General features: G+C 47.8%; 1 protein-coding gene across 8 annotated transcripts in view; it reads left to right on the top strand.

Annotated features, from left to right (window-relative positions):
• The window catches only part of EPS8 (EGFR pathway substrate 8, signaling adaptor), a 185,074-nt gene that overhangs the window by 105,849 nt on the left and 57,320 nt on the right, over positions 1–21,905 (top strand). For all 8 annotated transcript variants that reach the window (XM_073564617.1, XM_073564615.1, XM_073564618.1 and 5 more), the window contains one exon: positions 15,885–15,987. In XM_073564617.1, coding sequence (XP_073420718.1) covers positions 15,885–15,987 — 103 coding nt within the window. The remainder of the gene's footprint in view (positions 1–15,884; positions 15,988–21,905) is intronic.

Here is a 21,905-nt window from a genome sequence, read left to right as displayed (position 1 = left end):
CGCCTCACAGTCATCTGTCCAGTTGACTGTTTGGGGTAGCCTCTGCTTGGTGAGGTCAGTCAAGGGTTTGGCAAGGGCGCTATAGTCCTGTACGAACCGCCTATAGTACCCTGCAGTGCCCAAGAAGGACTTCACCTGTTTCTTGGTCCTGGGGGTTGGCCAGGACACGATTGCGTCCACTTTTTCTGGCTCCGGACTCATGGAACCCCCGCCTACCCGGTGCCCCAGGTAGTGGACCTCGCGCATGCCTATCTGGCACTTCCCCGGCTTGATGGTCAGGCCTGCCTGGTGAAGACGCTTGAGCACCTCCTGGAGGTGCTGAAGGTGTTCCTCCCAGGTGGAACTGAAGACGGCAATATCGTCTAAGTACGCCACCGCGTACTCCTCCAGTCCCCGAAGCAGGTGGTTGACCGTCCGCTGGAAAGTGGCAGGGGCATTCTTCATGCCGAAGGGCATGACCGTGGACTCGTACAGTCCAAAGGGGGTGATAAAGGCGGATTTCTCCTGCGCCTCAGGGCTCAGGGGAATCTGCCAGTATCCCCGACTCAAATCCATGATGGATATGTAGTTGGTGTTTGTCAACCGCTCGAGCAGATCCTCGATGCGCGGCATTGGGTGGGCATCAGAGGTTGTGATGGCGTTGAGCCCCCTGTAGTCCACGCAGAACCGGGTGGTTCGATCCTTTTTAGGCACGAGGACTACAGGTGAAGCCCACGCGCTTTTTGACCGTCGAATCACCCCCAGCCTTAACATCTCATCGATCTCTTGGCGCATGACTTGTTGCACCGTTTCAGAGATCCGATAAGGTGTTCGCCGTAATGGGGCGTGATTCCCGGTGTCCACCTCATGAACCGCTAACTCCGTCCTCCCAGGACGGTTGGTGAACACGGGCCGGAAGAGTTCCAGGGTGGCCATCAACTGCAACCGCTGGGATATGGTTAGCGAACCACTTATCTCCCTGTCCTCAATGGACCCATCGGCCTTGGCCAGCATGTCCAGGAGAGGATCTTCCTCCACATCCTCTGGCAGATTGCAGACCGGTAGGACGCAAGCTTCACGTTCGTAGTGCGCCTTCAGCATGTTGACGTGAAAGGCCTTGCGCCTACCCCGAGCATGGTCAAGCGTGACCACGTAGGTGACCGGGTTGAGCTGTTGGTGGACGACGTACGGGCCTTCCCAGGCTGCCTGAAGCTTATCCGTTGGTACAGGGACCAGCACCCACACCTTTTGACCCACCTGGTAGGTCCGCTCCCGGGCGTTCTGGTCGTACCAGCGCTTCTGGTCAGCCTGAGCCTGCGTCATGTTGTCATGCACCAACTGCGTCAAGGTCTGCATCTTGTCACGGAAACGCATGACATAATCCACGATGGACACTTCTGTGGGGTTTGGCTCATCTTCCCAGGATTCTCTTATCAACCCAAGGGGTCCCCGGACTCGCCTGCCATACAGGAGCTCGAAGGGGGAGAACCCGGTCGAGGCCTGCGGAACATCTCTGTAAGCGAACAGCAGGTGTGGGAGGTACCGCTCCCAGTCGCGCCCTTGGGTCTCAACCAGTATGCGGAGCATCTGTTTGAGGGTACCGTTGAAGCGTTCACACAAACCATTAGTCTGTGGGTGATACGGACTCGATACCAGGTGCGTCACCTGCATTCTCTCTGAGTGCCTCCATTAGGCGAGACATGAATTGGGGCCCTTGATCGGTAAGCATCTCCCTGGGAAATCCTACCCTTGAAAAGATGGTCACCAGTGCGTCAGCCACCTTATCTGCCCTGGTTGAAGACAGAGCTACTGCCTCTGGGTACCGGGTAGCGTAGTCTACCACGGTGAGAATGTATCGCTTTCCGGAGCTGCTGGGGACGGACAGCGGTCCTACAATGTCCACCGCGATTCTCTGGAAAGGCTCCTCTATCACCGGCAAAGGAATAAGGGGAGCCTTAAGAGCAGGCCCCGCCTTACCCACTTTTTGACAGGTGGCACAGGAGCGGCAGTAGTGTGTTACATCTGTCCCCATCTTGGGCCAATAGAAGTGTTGAGACAGCCGTGCCTTTGTTTTGCTGATCCCCAAGTGTCCAGCGAGTGGAATCTCATGGGCAATCCGCAACAACTCAGTTCTGAACTGATAGGGGACGACCAGCTGTCTTTCCCTCAACCACTCCTTTTTAGGATCTCCGGGTACTGTCTCCCGGTACAACCTTCCTCGTTCCCAGAACACCCTCTCCTTATCAGACTTGGAGGTGGGCGTCTCGGCGAGACCTCTCAATTTCTCCAGGCTGGCATCTGAGTGCAGAGCAGCCTGGAACTCCATGCTGGAGGCTGCCAGAAGTGACGTCAGGGTCCCCTCTTTACTGGGACCCTCTGGAACCGGCTCTGGGTTCACCTCTGGTTCAGTCTCTCCTGTAGCAGCAGAGGGTCCAGAAGACAGTGCGTTACCTGCGATCTGGGCACTCTGACTGCGTGTGACAGCTGCTATGTATGCTGCCTCCCTGGGGATTTCTACAGACCCACCAGCCGGTGCTGCCCTGGGCTCTACCTCCCCATCCACCCCCAACACTTCAGGAGCAGTGCTACTTATGGGCCAGTTACCTTCCTCGGTGGCACTGGTCAGCTGGATGGCATTACCTTCCTCATTCTCTTGAGCACCGTTGCTTACTCCTGCCAGGGGTTCCTCAGCCGTCTCACTCCGCAGTGACGGGGCTGAGCACTTCGGTACCTGTGGACACATCTACCGCTTCAAAGAAAGGGTTAACGGGTTCAGTCGGCACAGATACATCAACCTCATCATCATCCTTCCTAGGAGAAGGATGGTTATCAGTTTGCTTTGGTACATTCACATCAGCATTAGCATCATACCTGGGGAAAGAATGGTTGTTAGTTACATCATTACTCATCAAGGCATTAGCAGGTAACACATTCAGTTTCCCATCATCATCATCATCATCATCAGGGTTAACGTTACCCTTATTATCAGTTTGGGGAAGGGGGTCAGGGACGTAGTATGCAACCATCCTCCCCAAGTCAGTCCCCAATAAAACATCAGTGGGCAAATTTTCAGACACTCCCACCTCCCTCAACCCGCTCCCGGCACCCCAATCCAGAAAAACCCGGGCCACTGGCAAGGGACAACGGGTGCCTCCAATCCCGGTGACAGTCAGGGTTTTCCCCTCAACAAACTCTTCAGGGGCCGCCAGTCCAGGACGGATGAGGGTTCGTTCAGCCCCGGTGTCCTTGAGGCCTGTAGCAAGACGGGCCCCCACCTGAACAGGTTGAACGTTGTCGTCAGCCCTCCCAACCACACCTCCCACCAAAAGAACAGAGGCGTTGGGCCCGGGGGCCTTGGCTGGGGGGTTCTTTGGCCTATCCGGACAGGTGTAAGAGAAGTGACCAGGCCGCTTGCAGTGGTGACACAGGCGACTGTCAGTAGCCGGCCTGTTGTTGGCAACAGGGACAGGGCCTCCGGAGGGACGGCTAGCTGGGGCACTAGGGTTGGTTGCTGGCTTACCCCCTTTCCAGCTGGTGGCGACTGGCCTCCGCGTCTCGGGTTTCCGGTTGGCCTCGTGGTTGTCGGCGATCTACGCCGCTTTGTCCGCGTTCGTTGGTTCGCGGTCCAGGATGAACTGTCGGACCTCAGCTGGGCAGAGATGCAGGAACTGGTCTTTGATCATCAGGTCCCGTAGCTGCTCAAAGGTTTCAACGGACAGTCCATGGATCCACTGGTCAAAGTGGGTCCTGAGTCCTTGCACCACATCACTGTAGCTATCATGTGGGCCATGTTGGAGGTGCCGGAACTTCTTTCGGTATACCTCAGGTGTCAGCCGGTATTTGGCGATCAGCGCCTGCTTTATGGCGTCATAGTCGTCATCGGCTTCTGGCGGAAGAGAAGCAAATGCCTCCAGGGCTTTGCCTTTTAGCCCTGGGGTCAAGTACCTTGCCCATTGGTCTCTAGGCAGCTGGTACTGTCTGCAGGCTTTCTCAAAGGCTCGCAGGAACGTGTCCAAGTCCCCGTCCTTTTCCATCACGGGAAAATGCTCTGGCCGGGGTTTAGGAGTCTGGATGCTGCTGGGCTCACTGGTTCGGGCTGTGGGGGCATTCCACCCCCGCTGGAGCATCTCCAGCTCATGGGCCCTCTGAGCTTCTGCATGGCGCTCAGCTCTCTCAGCCTGGGCTTGACGCTCAACCCTCTCAGCCTCAGCTTGGCGCTCACGTTCGGCTTGGGCCTCCTGCCGATATTGCTGGATCAGCCTCACCCGCCCATCCCTGTCTTCGGCGGGGAGTTCGTCCAAGGCCATTTGCAGATAGGGGTCCACCCCGTTCTGGTTGAATGTGGGGCCAGCGCTCAGGAGTGGAGCCTCTGCTGCAGCCCCATTGCAACTTGGGCCAACTTCTGCGCTCGCTGGATTCTGGTCGTTGTCCAGCTGCACTAGAGCCGCGATCATTTGAGCTCTGTTTTTGTTCGTGGCGTCAAGGCCTTGGTACGTGCATAACGCAGCAAGAACTTCCTTTGTCTGCCGGTTGTACCAAGGTTCTCCTTTTGCCGCCATGGTTGCCAAATAAAAGATAGAAAAAGAAAAACGATGAAACGGGAGGGGGATACTTGCAAGTACACACTAATGTCTCAGGACTAGTAACCACTGAGTCTGTTCTCCAAAACCTATGATGCAGGATTCCCGCAGGAACCGTGCAGGTTTTTAGTGAGAGGAATGATTGCTCAAACCAAATCACTAATGCTCTAGGATTATCCCACCGCTCTGCCACCAATATGTGACGAACAGCCCACGGCCGTTCGTCCAAATACGGGGGCGACTAACGGGGGTCCTGCTGCCACCAAAACGTGACGGACAGCGGACCCTGTGTCACCACTATGTCACAGTCCCACCACTGACACGGGTGTATCAGCGGACGGAGGGACGAGACACAATGCCGGCACACGGCTATCACAGGCGCAGTGGGGCTTATCTTAGTTATCCCAACACTGGCACCATGTGACCAAAAATATCCAGCAAGCTAATCTCGCTCTACAATTTGCCGCAGGGGGAGTTTAATTTGGATGCCCCACCACTGCTATCAATCTTCCAAGTACTGCGGGGATTTATGTATATCCCACTTTCTCAGTTCCACTTTGGAACTTGCAGCTCTTCGGCGCCCCCCTTTACCCTCAGGTCAGTCAGGGAACTGCACCTAGGATAATTGGTCGCCGGACGGGCTGCCTGTTGTGAACCGGCAATTAGGCTTCTGCAGTAAGGGAATTATGAATGCTGGTGCCGCAGACCCTTATTCAGCTATATAAGACCCTTCTAGACTGCCAGCAAGCCGCAATAGCCGTACACAACGCGCTGCCACCAGTCACGGTTACTTAATTCACAGTGTTAAATTAAGAGGGTCCGTGGCCAACCCCTTGAATTAGTAGCGATTACACAGGTCAACGAAAAAAAAATTTTTTTCTGGTGTCCAAAATATTTTAATGAATTTGGGGTATTTTTGGGGTGCTGATTCTGAATATGTCATCAGTTTTGCCAGATTGGCTCAAGTTTTTGAGATTTTTGGTATCTTATTTATAGCACTTGTTGGTAAATGCGACGCATCATCTCATTAATTTCTTTGGATTAGTACTTGAACTGAGCAGTTCTCAATATAGTTTTGTGTTAATTAGTGTTCTAAAAGTTTGTTCATAGCTTGATTTTTGCACTAACTTTATGTTGTTGTCTGTTTTCCAGTGAAAAGCATGAACTCATCATGAAGAAGTTGTCTTAACGATCCAGACTCATTCTGTTACATTTGTGGTGAATATACACTGCCAAAACATAGAAGAAACATAACACACTTCGTAAAAAAAGTGTATTTTGCCTATTTTGGGGTTATGCTTGGGGACCAAGACAAGTTTTGGGCACCACACATAGTGTGCAAAGCATGTATCGAATTATTACGAAAATGGAGCAAAGGACAAAGAAAAAGCTTCAAATTTGGTGTTCCAATGGTGTGGAGAGAGCCAAAAAATCATCATGATGACTGTTATTTCTGTGCAGTGCAAGTGCAAGGATTCAATAAGCATAAGAAACGAAAATGGGAGTAACATGGAATCTGCAAGAAGGCCTGTCCCTCATTGTGAAGATGTGCCTGTACCTGTGTTTACCATAAATAACAGTCATCATGATGATTTTTTGGCTCTCTCCACACCATTGGAACACCAAATTTGAAGCTTTTTCTTTGTCCTTTGCTCCATTTTCGTAATAATTCGATACATGCTTTGCACACTATGTGTGGTGCCCAAAACTTGTCTTGGTCCCCAAGCATAACCCCAAAATAGGCAAAATACACTTTTTTTACAAAGTGTGTTATGTTTCTTCTATGTTTTGGCAGTGTATATTCACCACAAATGTAACAGAATGAGTCTGGATCGTTAAGACAACTTCTTCATGATGAGTTCATGCTTTTCACTGGAAAACAGACAACAACATAAAGTTAGTGCAAAAATCAAGCTATGAACAAACTTTTAGAACACTAATTAACACAAAACTATATTGAGAACTGCTCAGTTCAAGTACTAATCCAAAGAAATTAATGAGATGATGCGTCGCATTTACCAACAAGTGCTATAAATAAGATACCAAAAATCTCAAAAACTTGAGCCAATCTGGCAAAACTGATAGCATATTCAGAATCAGCACCCCAAAAATACCCTAAATTCGATGAAATATCTTTGGCACCAAAAATGCTGTTGACCAGTGTTATCTAACAAAGGCGTATAGTTCGAGTCTTAGAACATAGAGACAGATCTAAATAATTATTTCATTTATTTTCCGAAAGAGGACAGTGATTACAGATAAAAGTTGCTATAAAATTGAGACATAAAATATGTACAGTACAGGTATAAAATAAAAGTGGAGAAAACAAAGAGAGTACACTCACAGTTCCATATTGTTCCTTAGGCAGACCATGCGGCTAAGGTGGGTGGAGGCGGAGCTGCACTTCTCCACTCATCTGGGTCTTTCTAGCACGACGACTTGAGCTGTTCTGCCCTGGTTTTGTCCAGGAAATGCTTTATAGACTTGCTATGTGACATCACGGAGAGATGCATGCTGGGTTAATCCCACCTCTCCCTTTTGGATTTAGAATTACACTAGAAAACTTATACTAATCATAACTCCGTGGGGGCAGCCCGTACAGACACATATAGGGCATCATTGGTTGTGATTTGTTGAGTACAATAATTCAAGACCAAATATGCAGTAGTTCTGATACACCGTTTAGCTGGAACACATATCTCAGGTTCTGAAAGGATTAGGCTTCGCAAGAACCACGGCAGCGACGCTGTGACCGCCCGGATTACAAAAATGTGATTTTCATATCTCTAGGGTATTTGGTTCTTATGGCATAGTCTCTCATAGTTTTATTCGTTTCAAACAAAGAAGTTTTTCCCGCTCTGAAGAGGAGCCAAATGGTGATAGCAGGAAGTATCCTATTGCTAGCTGGAGAGGTGATAACACTTGGGGGAGGGTAGGCACTGCTATAGCTTCAGTGTGCCATGTAACTCAGAAGGGAAGGGGAGATTTCTACCACATTCCAACAGAAAACATCATATTTTGTGGACAAAACCCCATACCTCACAGACATTGTACATCACAATGATCTCTTTTTTTTTTTTTTTTCTTTTTTTTTTTCCCCTCAGCTACATGACACCAGGTATTCACTTGCTGTTTTCTTCCCTTGCCTTTTATCCAACCCTTCTTGTCCCTGAAACTGTTCATTATTGCCATTTTTGAATATCCAAACATCACACTCAGGCATTGTTTGCCTTTTTCAATATTGGTTCCACATTCTTCATATTACCTTCTCTCGTTTACGATCTGTATAGCTGTTTTGGATCCCATTGGGGGCCCTGACTGCACACAGAACAAGTTGCCCATGGCTACAGCTTATTCTCCAGACAGCTCACCTTTCTGCAAATGCCCTCAGTGTGCCTGGACCTTGTCTACGGGCCACACTCTAGCAAGTCAGAATGAGCGGTCAAGGTGTAGCGGGAATGCTCTCTTGGCTCTCACCCGGTTGACCAGCAGGGCGTAACAGAAGGCTCTTTCAGGTCTCACCTGTTAGACCAGCTGACTAAAGTAGGAAGGCCCAGGTGTGATAGGCCTCTCACCTACTAGACCAGCTGTGCAGTTGGCTAAACCTTTCTGCCGATTCTCAACTAGATGTACATCAACCACACAACTAGATGACCAATCACTTACAGGTTTTCTCTAAAATAGGCACAATACTTTAATTTCACCTTACAGTATTACTTTCCACTTCCATACAGGACGTTCTCTTTAAAAGCACTGCAGCAGCACAGAAACCTTGCGCGCAGCTCTATCACCTCTCCCAACATGTACCAGCAGAGATGAGATGAACTTACAGTATCTCTCACACAGAAACAGAATACTCAGCTCTTTGCAGTTTCAGCTTAACAGAGAAACTCCATATTAAACCCTGGACCCTCAGCACCTTGTCACACTACATCCAGGACAGGACACCTGTGCACCTTTCACAGAAGGACAAGTCACCATTCATACGTGCTCATTCAGGGATCATTTCCCAGTGATCTGAAGCACTCCGCCTGATTCAACTGAACGTGAGTTGAATAATGTCCTCTGTGGACCACACCTAATGGAGCCTCTTGTCAATCAGAGACTTTTATTTATTTGTCCCTTTACTCAGTTACTCATCAATAATGTGATTCAGAGGGTTTCATAAACATGTACAAATATTCACCAAAAACTCACCTCCTACCTACTGTAGCTAGGGATTAGTACAAACCTTATGAGGACTGCAGTGCTCACTGACACTCCGGGAACGCCAGCCGCCAATTACATAAACCTAAAACACAATATTAGACAATAAAATCGCACTGTCCCACCTCTGCACTAAACAACCAGTTGGTGGACCGATAATACAAATAACATTTATCTTATTACTCTATTATTCAACTCTCATACTGACATAAAATCACCCATGTTATAGTTCCTTAGACCTTTTGAAGGATTAATTCAGAAGCATTTAAAGGACCAGATATAACTTGGGAAATTTACTCCCTGACGTAGTTAAACACATTTCAAGTTTACCAAATAAAGAATTGTCTGAGTCTTTGGAGTACAGTACGTACATGTCAGATGTGTGATATATCAGGGCGATAGTCCAAGAACTCCTCTAGATAGACCATCACATATGGACCACTGTTATGTCTGAATATGTCAGAAAGAAAATGTAGAAAATCAGCTGAAGCGTTGCGTTGTCCAACAGGCATTTCAAGATCCTCATAGTGACCAAGGAAACCATGATGGCGATACCGGTGTAATATACAGTGCATGGAGGATGACATGATGATGATACCAGTGTAATACACAGTGGATGGAGGCTACCATGATGATGGTACCAGTGTAATATACAGTGGATGGAGGAGACATGATGATGATACCGGTGTAATACACAGTGGATGGAGGATGCCATGATGGTGATAATGGTGTAATACACAGTTCATGGAGGATACCATGATGATGATACCAGTGTAATACACAGTGGATGGAGGACACCATGATGGCGATACCGGTGTAATACACAGTGCATGGAGGATACCATGATGATGATACCAGTGTAATACACAGTGGATGGAGGACACCATGATGGCGATACCGGTGTAATACACAGTGCATGGAGGATACCATGATGATGATACCAGTGTAATACACAGTGGATGGAGGACACCATGATGGTGATACCAGTGTAGTACACAGTGGATGGAGGATGCCATGATGATGATACCAGTGTAATACACAGTGCATGGAGGATACCATGATGATGATACCAATGTAATACACAGTGGATGGAGGACTCCATGATGATGATACCGGTGTAATACACAGTGGATGGAGGACTCCATGATGATGATACCGGTGTAATACACAGTGGATGGAGGATGCCATGATGGTGATACTGGTGTAATACACAGTGGATGGAGGCTACCATGATGATGATACCAGTGTAATACACAGTAGATGGAGGACACTATGATGGTGATACCAGTGTAATACACAGTGGATGAAGGATGCCATGATGTTGATACCAGTGTAATCTCTCACACCTAACCAGACTGGTCAAGGTGGGATTCAGCCCAACAGAAATATTCCACCTGGAATTCTGCAAGCACCTTCTCCAACTCCATCGGAGTACCTCCAACAGTGCTTGCCGAGCTGGGCAGATTCCCTCTACACCTAACGGTTCTAAAGAGGGCACTGTCATTCCAGGCTCACCTACGTAGGAGCAATCCAAGCTCCCATCACCATAAAGCCCTGACACATGTTGGTGAAACAGAAAAACCAGGATCCTTGGAACAGCCCACCAAAACCCATCCTGACCAGAACACCAATCACAACAACCTGACAAAAGCCGGAATCAGGAAGATGGTAGACGAAGGCCAGGAGAGGTACGCAAGTGACTGGAAGAACGACATCAGCTCATAGAACCTGACCATGTACCGGAGTCTACAGAGAGACTACAGACTGGCCCCATACCTGGAGAAACTCCCGTACCCCAGAGACCGCAAGATCCTGAGCCAGTATAGACTCAGTGCCCACAGTCTGGCCATCGAATCCGGCCAACACAGGCAGAGCTACAAGCCCAGGGAGGAAAGACTGTGCCAACACTGTGACCAGGAGGCCCTGGAGGATGAGACCCACTTCCTGCTACACTGCCCCAAATACTCAGCAGTGAGGGACACTCACTTCAGGAGACTCGCATCTCTTCCCGGATTTCATCACCATAAAGGAGGAAGAGAAAACATATATCCTGCTGGGGGAAGAAGAGAGAGCAGTGGAGATAGCAGCGCAATATGTGAGCGAATATCATAGACTGCGAGAAAGAGAACTATGATATGCCATGTACTTCTATGGCCCCCACCCTGGATCTGCCCCATGCCCCCATCCACCTTCCCTGTGCCATGGACTTCTCTAGCCCCACACTGGATCTGCCCCCATACCCCCATCCACCTTCCCTATGCCATGGACTTCTATAGCCCCATCCTGGATCTGACCCCATCCACCTTTCTTACAGCCCCTACCCAACATCCCTACAGTCTCTATCCCTATTCCCTTTTGTACACATGCTTTGGCAAAACTAATGTGTATTTAGTCATGCCAAGAAAGCTTATTTGAATTTGTAATACATATTGGATGGAGGACATCATGATAGTGATACCAGTGTAATACTGTAACGTTCGAGCCCAGACTGGATGGCGTGAGTTAGGATTGTGGCCCGACTGAGCCACAAACCAGACTACCCTGGAGGGGTGTGACTAAGCAGCTACCTTGGTGTTCACTGGAGCCTCTAGCGGTGAGGTCAGGCTTGTGCGGCAGCTAGCTGCCAGATACCACTCCAGGGCTGTCTGGCAGTAGCAGCGAGTAAGTGCTGATGGGCACGACTGGTACTCTGGCGGACACGGCTCACTGGAGGAACTGGAACAATTTTGCGTAGGATATGTGTGAGTGGGATATGGGACCAGGTAGGAACCAGTTCAGACTAGAGGGATAAATGAACCGGTAGGAACCAGTACACCCTGCTGTTTTTTTTTCTGCAGTTCTGCTCTGCTCCTATTCTGCATCCTGCGGTTCTGCTATGCTCTTGTCCCGAATCCTGCGGCTCTGCTCCCGCTCCACACCCTGCGGTTCTTTGCAGACAAGGAAACAAACAGGTATAGGACAAAGTTCAGACAAGGACAGACACGGCAACAAGTTCAGAACAAAGGATTCAGGCCTGGGTATGCAGCCCCCAGGGTGGCGGTAGCAAGATACATAGAATACAGATACGGGCATTGGGTATGCAGCCCCCGGGAAGGCAGAAACGAGACACAGAATACAGACACGGGCCTGGGTATACAGCTCCCAGGGTGGAAGAAACAGGACAGGACCTGGCAACTTGGTATCAGAAGCAGAGTGAGACAGTTTGTTGCTCAGGCATCTCCTTATGGGTGGAGAGGTCTGAAGTACCCAATACCTCTTGGCAATAGGCTGGGGACAAATTAGGAGTGTGCACACTGTCTCTATAAGGACTCATGAAGTGCCGTCGCCCTAAGCATACAGCCAGGAAGTATGCAGCAAGCAAGGACATGAGGTTCACAGCATGGAGCAGGCAGAGGACAGAACTCACAGCATGGCCCAGAGTGGTGAGTATGATGGGAAGCCATGCAGTGATGCCGGCAGGGATGTTAAGTACCCACCCCCTTACGCTCCCTCTTCCTCACGCCTGCTAGGATCATCTGCAGAAGTATAGCCCGACTTTCCTCAGGACCATGCACCGTCCAGTCCATCAAGACATCCTTAGGGTAGGATAAGTCAGGCGTGCTATCAGGAATCCCGGATTACCAAGTCTCTGCCTGACGAGGTCAGCTCCCACCACAGAAGATACAACAATATAGACTTCTTCCTGTTTGGTGGAAAACAGAGACTTGAAAGATTCCATTTTGACATCTTCATCAACCAACCACATGGAAACTGAAGGCACCCTCAATGGATCCTTCTTCTGCCTGTTATCCAGAGAAAGACATCCTAGAGGCAAGGATGTTCCTGGGAACTGATCACTGGTACAATCGCTGGAGATGTGTGGAGAGAGCGTCACCGCTTCCCTTGGTGACGTCAACACACCATGACTCGACGACTAGCTGACCAGGTGAAGAAGATGACACTGCTGACTGACCTCGACGTATGGGGACCAGACACCTCTCGTGATTTGGTTGGTCCCAACGAAGCACCATGCTGGGTCTCCAGACCTGAATGGGTAGTAGAGTTCTTGGCTGTGTGTGACCACTGGGTGTTCCAGACTGCATGTGGAAGACCATCTTCTCCATGTTTAATGCTCTAACTTGGAGCTGTAGTTGTTCCTGCAAGACTAGACTGATCTGGAGTAGGGCTCGCCCATCACCAGACAACACCCTCCCCAGGTTCTGGAGCTGTGGAACAGGAATCACACACTGACTCCATATGGCTTGCAGCTTTAGTACACCTGCTGAACCAAAGCTATGGAGACAGTCCTAGAATTTGGTGGAGAGGAAATACTCTCGCCAAGGGCAGCCTCTCCTACTGGCCCAAGATTTTGGAGTTTAAGCTGTTGAGGACAGAGACCGTGAGGATGCTCCATCCAACCGCAGCGATACCGCAACCCCTTCACATGACTGGATTCCGGCTGCTGCTCCACCAGCCCACTCTTGTCCGCCTTCTTGGGTTTTGCTTTGGTAGCTGCTTTTACAGGTTGAAGAACAGATGGTTTTTGGATGGTCGTGGACCGACGTGACGGTTTTCTCACAGGTGTTCCCTGTCTGGTCCATTTCTGGAAGCTTGGGAGGGAAGTCTTTGCAGAAGAAGCAGAACTAGACACATCAAATACTTTACGAAAGGCCACCAGGAAGGCCTCTAGGTCCATGATAGGATCCCCTGCTTCCCAGAGGGGGTTGAGCCATTTCAAAGCATCTCCTGCTAGGTAGGACATTAGGAATCCCACCTTGACCTGATCAGAGGAGAAATGGGGAGCAGGAACACACGGCACTGCTTTGGATTCCCATAGTACCTTGGCGGATCCGCTGGGATGGGTTTTACTTTGGGAGTGCAAGTCGCAGGTTGAATATGCACAGTTGCAGAAACTGTGACTAGGACTGGTGCAGCAAAAATCAGGGTTTCAGATCAGGTAAAATATTTATTTGGTCACTCATGCTGAGAAAAAATAAGTTAATCTTGCTCTGAGAGTGAAAAATCATGCGGGGACCATGGCCTGAGCAAACTGTAATGCTCGCACCCAGACTGGATGGCGCGAGCGAGGATTGTGGCTCAACTGGGCTACAAACCAAACTACCCTGGAGGGGCGTGACTAAGCAGCTATCTTGCTGTTCACCGGAGCCTCTAGTGGTGAGGTCAGGTGTGAAGAAACCAGAGTATATCTTATTTGCACAGACGGCTATGTCTTAACAGGCCTGGAGGAATTGACTTTTTGTCTGTATATTTGGCTTGTGGATTTAAGTGTGGATTCTGGTGGGTCTAGAAGACTGACTTGCACAATGATATACCATGTAACATAGTGTGTGCTTATCTGATGTTTGTTTATATTCTGGAATCCGTTTGTTGACTTGAATGTAGATAGGGAAGGCTGTGAGGGTGTACTGAAGGACACTGGGTAATTCTAACAATATCTTATCTGCCTTGGGTATAAAAGACCCTGAGACAGAGGGGGGCTCATCTCATCACATAGTGCTACTAGCCGGACATTCTGCTAAGCACTAACGGACAAGAAACTGTTCAGGATCCCAGCTCAGGGTACGTCAGACCCGGCTGAAAGAGCATAGGACTGCTCTCGGTAATCTCCCTACTCTTGTTGTGACCTCCTCTCCGTGTGTTATCACAGGTGGAATAGCCACTCTGGGAGCTCTGACATAACATCCACTAGCATCCCGGTGAGTCAGCGGAGGGGAGAGACCTTGTAATGTGCACCATCTTGGGGAAATTGCTGGGATTGTTCTGTTTGCTATTAGTGTTGTGGTTCAATAAAGCTTGGCCACACTGTTTTACCATAACCCTGTGTTGTCTGTGTAGTGTTCTGCCCACAAGGAGATAGAGCGGGCGTTCAGTGGTATGAGCCCTGGTCCATGCAGTCTTGCTAAAGACAGCCAGGCCAGCGGACTCTCGACCCACTACCCCCATTTCTCCACATCAGGCTTGTGCGGCAGGTAGCTGCCAGGTACCACTCCAGGGCGGTGTCTGGCTGTAGCAGCTGATCCCACAGGGGACAGAACACTAATGGCAAGTGCTGACGAGCACGACTGGTACTTTGGCTGGCACTCAGGCAGGCACGGCTCAGACTGGAGGAACCGGAACTGTTTCGGGTGGGGCAGGAACAAAGGCAGGTACGAGTGGGATATGGGAGCAGGTAGGAACCAGTTCAGACTAGAGGGACAAAGAACCGCAGGGTGTGGAGCGGAAGCAGAGCAGCAGGATGTAGAACAGGAGCAGAGCAGAGCCGCTGGATTTGGGACAGGAGCAGAGTAGAGCCGCAGGATGCAGAACAGGAACGAGCAGAGCCGCAGGATGCGGAGCAGGAGCAGAGCAATACCACAGGATGCGCAACAGGAGCGGAGCAGAGCCGCAGGAAAAAACAGCAGGGTAGGGAAGGCTACAGACAAGGAAACAAACAGAACTCACTGCATGCCCCGGAGTGATGAGTAAGATGGGAAGCCATGCAGTGATGCCGGCAGGGATATTACAAATACACAGTGGGTGGAGGACACCATTATCGTGATATCAGTGTAATATTTCTTGGGTGGTAATCTATTTCTTTATCTTTTGGAGTTTTGGGGGAAATCTGAGGACATAGGTTTCATCAATGTGAATGAGGACAATAGGACGCTGATGCCATTGTATTTGACAGTAGTCAGAAGAGACCATGATGTTGATACCTGTATAACACGTGGAGGATGGAGGAGAACATGTCTCTCTGTAGTTGATCCATACTAATGGTAGTCCAGTCCATACCATGTCTTGTTCCACCACCAGCGCCTATCAAACGTAGTTAGCATGATGTTCGCAGACTATTGGCAGCTTGTGCAGATTATGAATGGTCATTAAGTAGTACATAAAATGATGGGAAAGTCAACAGAAAATGTTCTGCCATAGGTTGGCCACATGACGACCGTGTATCAGTGTAGGAAATACTGAGGGGTCCTACTGTTGGGGAGTCCATTTTGAGAAATCTTACTTAATGAGAACATTTTTAAGATTCGGCAGCTTCTTCACTTTATCTGGTATCCAACTGGTTCCAGCAAGTCATAGGCGGTTTTAACCATAACTTCTGATAATCCAAAATTCTGTCTTTTTTCACAGGAACCAGGAGGCTACGCTTCTCAAGAAGAGCGCTGTCTGCAAGTATGACTTTGTGGCCAGGAACCTGAATGAGCTGTCTGTGCTGAAAGACGACATAGTGGAGGTAACGCCTGATCTGCGGGAGGGATGCTGATAACTTCTGCAGATTCAGATAGTTGTGGGATCTGTGTCACTCATTCCTCCGAGCATGCTATTAGTCCGTACAGATGAGCAGATCCATCTGTGGAGGCTCGAATTCAAGTAGAATTTCCTTAAATACGCGGTTCTATGTGAATTCTAACAATCAGCAGTTTTTTTCTTGAAGATCAAAAAAAAAATGGCCAACGCCATCTGAAACGCGCTACTCGCTTTGGGTTCATCAGCGCGGTCTTACACCTAACCCTTACAGAGCTAAACTTGATTGTGGTGGACTACTTCAGTGCTGATGTACCAGACTGAAAATGGGAGTGGTGGTCTCCGTGTGTGACTCTGAAGCCATGTGATATCCAGTGACCTGTTGTCGCGTCTCATCATCACGCGGTGACTACATTCATGAATGAATGACTAGACATATGGCAGCTGGTTATTATACCGTGGGGCAAGCAGGGGTGGTAATCCACTCATTGCAGATACCGCAACCAAATCCAAGTACTGAATTCAAGGCTGGTTTCTGCTTGTAAATGGAAATGTGATCCCTGTGGTTTTCAGTGTTTTTTTAAATAATAATGATAAAAATAACAATAATAATTTTGTTACAGAGAGATCTCCCTAATCCTGAAACTTAAACTCCAGTGTTTTCCTACCAGTGTGCACATTTCTTCTTTGCTCCACATAGATATCAGACGCATGCCACCTGAAGACAGCGGCCAGCTGGACGGGCTTGCTTTCATGATAGGATTTTACCTACATTTTTTTGTCCAATCATGTACTGTAAAAGCTTGTGGGCATTTTTTTTTTCTCTTTTAATATAAAATGTCTCTTTATTTTGTTCTCTTTGGGAAAAACAAGATACTCTTGCAGTTATGAGACCTTTTAATGGCTAACAGTAATATAAATGATGTTCCACAGCAGCTATCGAGACAAACACACACACTGTCCACTGTCCGTTAAGTCATGGTGCACTTTTGACCAGTCAAGTATACCACGATCCCCGGTTCTGACGCCCTTAGACTTTTACTTCTGGGGTTATGTGAAGCAACATGTGTACATTGAACGTATCAACGACATTATGATACAGGAAAGATGTATATCTTTGTACCGTGTCAGCCAGTAGATAGAAGAATATTCAGAATGGATAGTCCTCATGGCGAACTGAAAAGATGGTGACACATTGCAGCTTTCGAGACTCCTCAGGTCTCTTCATCAGGCAAAGACTAAAGGCCCCTTTACATTTAGCGATGCACCAGGTATCCCGACCACGATATGACCCGGGAAGGATCGCTGGTGCATCGCTAAATGGTCGCTAGTGAGCTGCCAAACAGGCAGATCTCACCAGCGACATAGCAGCGGTCGGCAGTCGCACTCACCTTTCAGGCGCGGCAATGATGACGTCCTCCCGCCCGCGTCCACACGTCGCTTGTCTCCACAGCAGGAAGCAGACGACGAGAAATGGACCAGGCCGTTCTCGCGCGATCAGTGATAGCCAGCGGGGAGCCGGGTCGGAGGTAAGTATCACATGTAGAGATATCGCTAGCAATATCGCTGCTGCGTCACAAAATCAGTGACATTATAGTGATATCGCTATGTGTAAAGCCCCCTTAATACAACATCTGAAGAATCACACATTTATACACAACACAGCACAGAAATAACACAATAGATAAGACAAGTGACGTGAAGCAGAACTATCATTGTGGGAGAGGGAGAAACATAAATATTGGACCAGTTCATAGATAAGCAGTGTGGTGTACTTAATTATTTGTACTAAATGTCCAACTGGGGGTCTGTATGTGGGGGAGACCGGGCAAAAGCTGAGAACAAGGATGAATGCTCATCGTCACACAATAAGAGAAAAAAGAACGGATCTACCTGTGGAAAAACATTTTTGTATGCCCGGTCATGGCACCATGGATATGAGATTACTTGTACTGAAAGGTAACTTCAAGTCTCAGAGAGAGAGAAGAGTCTCTGAGTACAAATTTATGAAAACTTTCCAAACATTCAGTGCAGGAATGACTGTGTCGCATGGATTTATGTCTTTCTACATCAATTAAGGAATTTGCTCCTCAGACCATCTGGGGTCATCACACAACACAGAACCAGACCCCAATCAGAGGGCAATAAAACCTTCACACTCCTAATCTATGAACTTCTCCAATATTTGTTTCTCCCTCTCCCATAATGACAATTCTGCTTCACGTCACTTGTCTTATCTATTGTGTTATTTCTGTGCTGTGTTGTGTATAATCTGTGACTCTTCAGATGTTGTATTAGTCTTTGCCTGATGAAGAGACCGGAGGAGTCTGGAAAGCTGCAATGTGTCACCATCTTTTCAGTTAGCCATTAAAAGGCATCAACCACCGAGGACTCTCAATTCTAAATATTCTCAACGACATTAATCACTTAGAACAGAGAATCACAGACGTTCTTACCCGTGTGTGGCAAGATCTTCACTATGGTTTGGATGTGTGTAGGGCAACAAATGGAGCCCACATCGAACTGCACTGAGTAGGTATGAAACTGGGAGTTTGTCTTTTATTTGGAGCAGATTTCACATTTCTATCCTTTTTTTTGTTTTTTTTTTTTGTTGCTTTCCAGTGACTGGTCAAAAATGCAACATGACTTTATGGACACACTGCAAGTCCACATAAAAAAAGCAGAGGCGACATAATGTATGGACATTTATTATGCCTACTACAGAATCTGAGGAAACTGCTTCAGAGACAGTGAGGGCACCAAGCCTCTGATCTTACATGGCTATTGGCATTAAGGTCAAAATTGGCTCAGTCATTAACTCATTCATCCTCCAAGGTGGTTTGCACATTAATGACGAGGCCTACAAAGAAAAGAATACAGTACCTACAATCAGATATGGTGGAGGTTCAAAGATGTTTTAGAGTTGTTTCTCTGCCTCTGACATTGGGTGTCTTGACTGTGTGCAAGACATCATGAAATCTGAAGATTGCCAAAGGATTTTGGGTGGCGATGTAGTGCCTAGTGTCAAAAAGCTGGGTTTGCGTCGTAGGTCATGAGTCTTCAAGCATGTCAGTGATCCCAAGCATACTTCAAGAAGCTCCCAGAAATGGATGGAAACAAAGTGCTGGTTCTGAAGGTGCAGCAGTGAGTCTGGATCTAAATCCCATTGAACTCCTGCGGAGAGATCTTACAATTACTGTTGGGAGAAGACGCCTTAAAATATGAGAGACCTGAAGCAGTTAGCAGAAGAAGAGTGCTCCAAAACTCCAGCTGAGAAGTGAATGAAGCTTGTGGATAGTTATAGGATCCTGTGCATGGTGCCCCCCAGGGGTGTACATAAAAGGACAGGATAAAAACCAAAAGGTACCACTTAAAATATAGTCTTTTGTAAATACCGGCGTTGTACAGTTATAACCGCTGATCCTACAAGGGCACACAATGACTGAAGATATGTACAGCGTTTGTTGTACTCAATACTCCTATATATCGGTTTAGTGCCAGTATAGACTTATCAATAAGGGAGCTGACATGAACGCCACCATTAGCGTAGTCCGAATCTCTGTTCTAAAGTATGCACATATATTAATCAATGCCGCACACGGGGCTTGGTACTTGCCCTCTTTGTAGTACTCCCCAATCTCTGGTCATGGACCAGCTCAACTGGTGGGGAGGATCAGTGTACTATCAGATTCTGGCACCGTGGTGCGATACGGAGGGAGAGCTCTGAGCAACTGTGCAGAGTCAGGGGCGCCCCGGCTGGTAGCATCTCTAGTTACCCGGCGGGAAGGAGAAAACATGGCCAGCAGCATCTGTCAGCCCGTGACGTCACTGCACCTATGCAGCATCTGAGAGGTCAAAAAACTAACCGACGCGTTATTTATTCCAAAGGGGGAGACCAAATATTAAGCTGAGGGTGCCATCAATTTTGTCCAGACCTATTTTTGAGGTTTTGTGTGAAATTATGTCCAATTTATCCTGTTTTTCCTCTATTTTTTTTTTTGTGTTGCTCCAGCGCACACAAAGGAAATGTGTTCTGTTTCAGTTTATTCTGATAGACTTTCAGCCATACATGGACATTTATGTAATGGTATATACTTAGTTTATCATCTATTGTATTTGTTATACTTTGCTGCCATCTGCTGGCCATTGCTGTATTACACTGTAATATTTTGTTATGGTACTTTCCCATAATACCTCTCTGTCTATAGCTCCTCCTATCTTTTTCGTTCTGTTTCCTGTTGTTGTACTCCGGGCCATCTTGTAACACACATGCGCTGCAGAGCTGGAGAAAGGATTCTCTTGTTACCTCCAACCTGGAGCTCTTCTCTCTAATCTGGTGCTTCTATAACAGCTCTAACCTACAGTCCTCACTCCTACCTCATCTCCATTCCTTCATCTTCCTTGACATCTCATCTCATCAAGGTACTGTATTGTGAGTTCATTTTCCCCTTCACCATTGAGGTCTGATGAACTCCCTCTTCTGGTGAAGGAAGGTAGTGAGGCTGATTACCAAGCACCTGAGCAGAATGATGATGACTGGGTGACTGGAATTGCTGACTGGATATAAGGCAGCCGACGCCCTTCTGCCTTGCGGGTGATTTCTCTGAGGGATTCTAGGAGACCAGTCTGATTCCTGCTCCTCAAAAGCTAAGTTTTCTGCTCTGCTTTTTGCATTTGTGTTTTGGTTTTGTTTTGCCTTGTTTTTCTGGATTTCTGCCATTCCCTGCTGGGGTGAGCTGAATTCCTTTTTGCTCTGTCTTCAGAAAATACCTGAGTACTGATATAGTCTTTTTGAAGCCTAGCGTCTTCAGGGCTTTTTTCCCTATCAGTCTGTTGGCTCTTGTTATGATAGGGTTTTGGCGGATTGCAGACAGCAGCTTTTCTATCCTGTCCTATTTAGTTAGCTTGGGCCCCATCATTTGCTCAGCCTATCTTTCTATCTGTGTGAGTGTTTTTTCATCTTGCTTCACCGTCATTATATGTTGGGGGCTGCCTATTGCTTTGGGGTCTGCTCTGGGGCAGTTTAGATTTCCCTTTCTGTCATTAGGCTATTTAGTTCTCCGGCTGTGATCGAGGGGTCTAGGGCACCGTAGGAACCCCCTACAGCTACTGCTAGTTGTTGATAGGTTCAGGGGTCTGCAATCCAATAGCTGCCAACTTCTCTGGTTTTCTGGACTTAGCTAGTATTTCTGTTTTTGCCTCCTACGGTGACTCATTCATAACAGAATCACCCGCCATACCGCAGATCCTAGGGTACTCAATAGCAGGAAAGAATTGTAAAAAAAAAAAAGTGTGTATATTTTTTCCTCTATACCTCTGAGGCCGTAGGGGGAATTTTTTTTTTCTCTCAATAGAGATAAAGCAATTGTCTGATCGTGTGGAGCAGCTCGCTGCGGAAGTGCGGGGAATTTCCGCCTACCTTGCTCATTCACATGCTGCTGAACCAAAGATCCCTACTCCTGATGTGTTTTTTGGGGATCGGTCTAAATTTTTGAATTTCAAAAATAATTGTAAATTATTTTTTGCCTTGAAGCCTAACTCGTTAGGGAGCTCCGCGCAGCAGGTTAAAATTGTCATCTCTTTGCTGCGTGGCGATCCCCAGGATTGGGCGTTTTCTTTGAAACCAGATGATCCTATTCTGACTAATGTGAACGCATTTTTTCAAGCCTTGGGGTTGTTGTATGACGAACCTAGTGCTATTGATCAGGCTGAAAAGACCCTGTTGGCATTAAGCCAGGGTCGAGATTCTGCAGAATTGTACTGTCAAAAATTCGGAAAGTGGGCGGTCCTTTCTACCTGGAATGATAATGCCTTGGCAGCTCTCTTTCGGAAGGGTTTGTCAGAAGCCGTAAAAGATACTATGGTGGGATTTCCTGTTCCCTCTGGTCTTGACTATTCTATGTCATT

This window comes from Dendrobates tinctorius, unplaced genomic scaffold (assembly GCF_039654945.1).
Source record: "Dendrobates tinctorius isolate UK_male_01 unplaced genomic scaffold, ASM3965494v1 ptg000464l, whole genome shotgun sequence".
NCBI classification, from domain to species: domain Eukaryota; kingdom Metazoa; phylum Chordata; class Amphibia; order Anura; family Dendrobatidae; genus Dendrobates; species Dendrobates tinctorius.
Note: the sequence above shows the minus strand (reverse complement) of the source record. Positions and strands in the feature narration are given on the sequence as shown.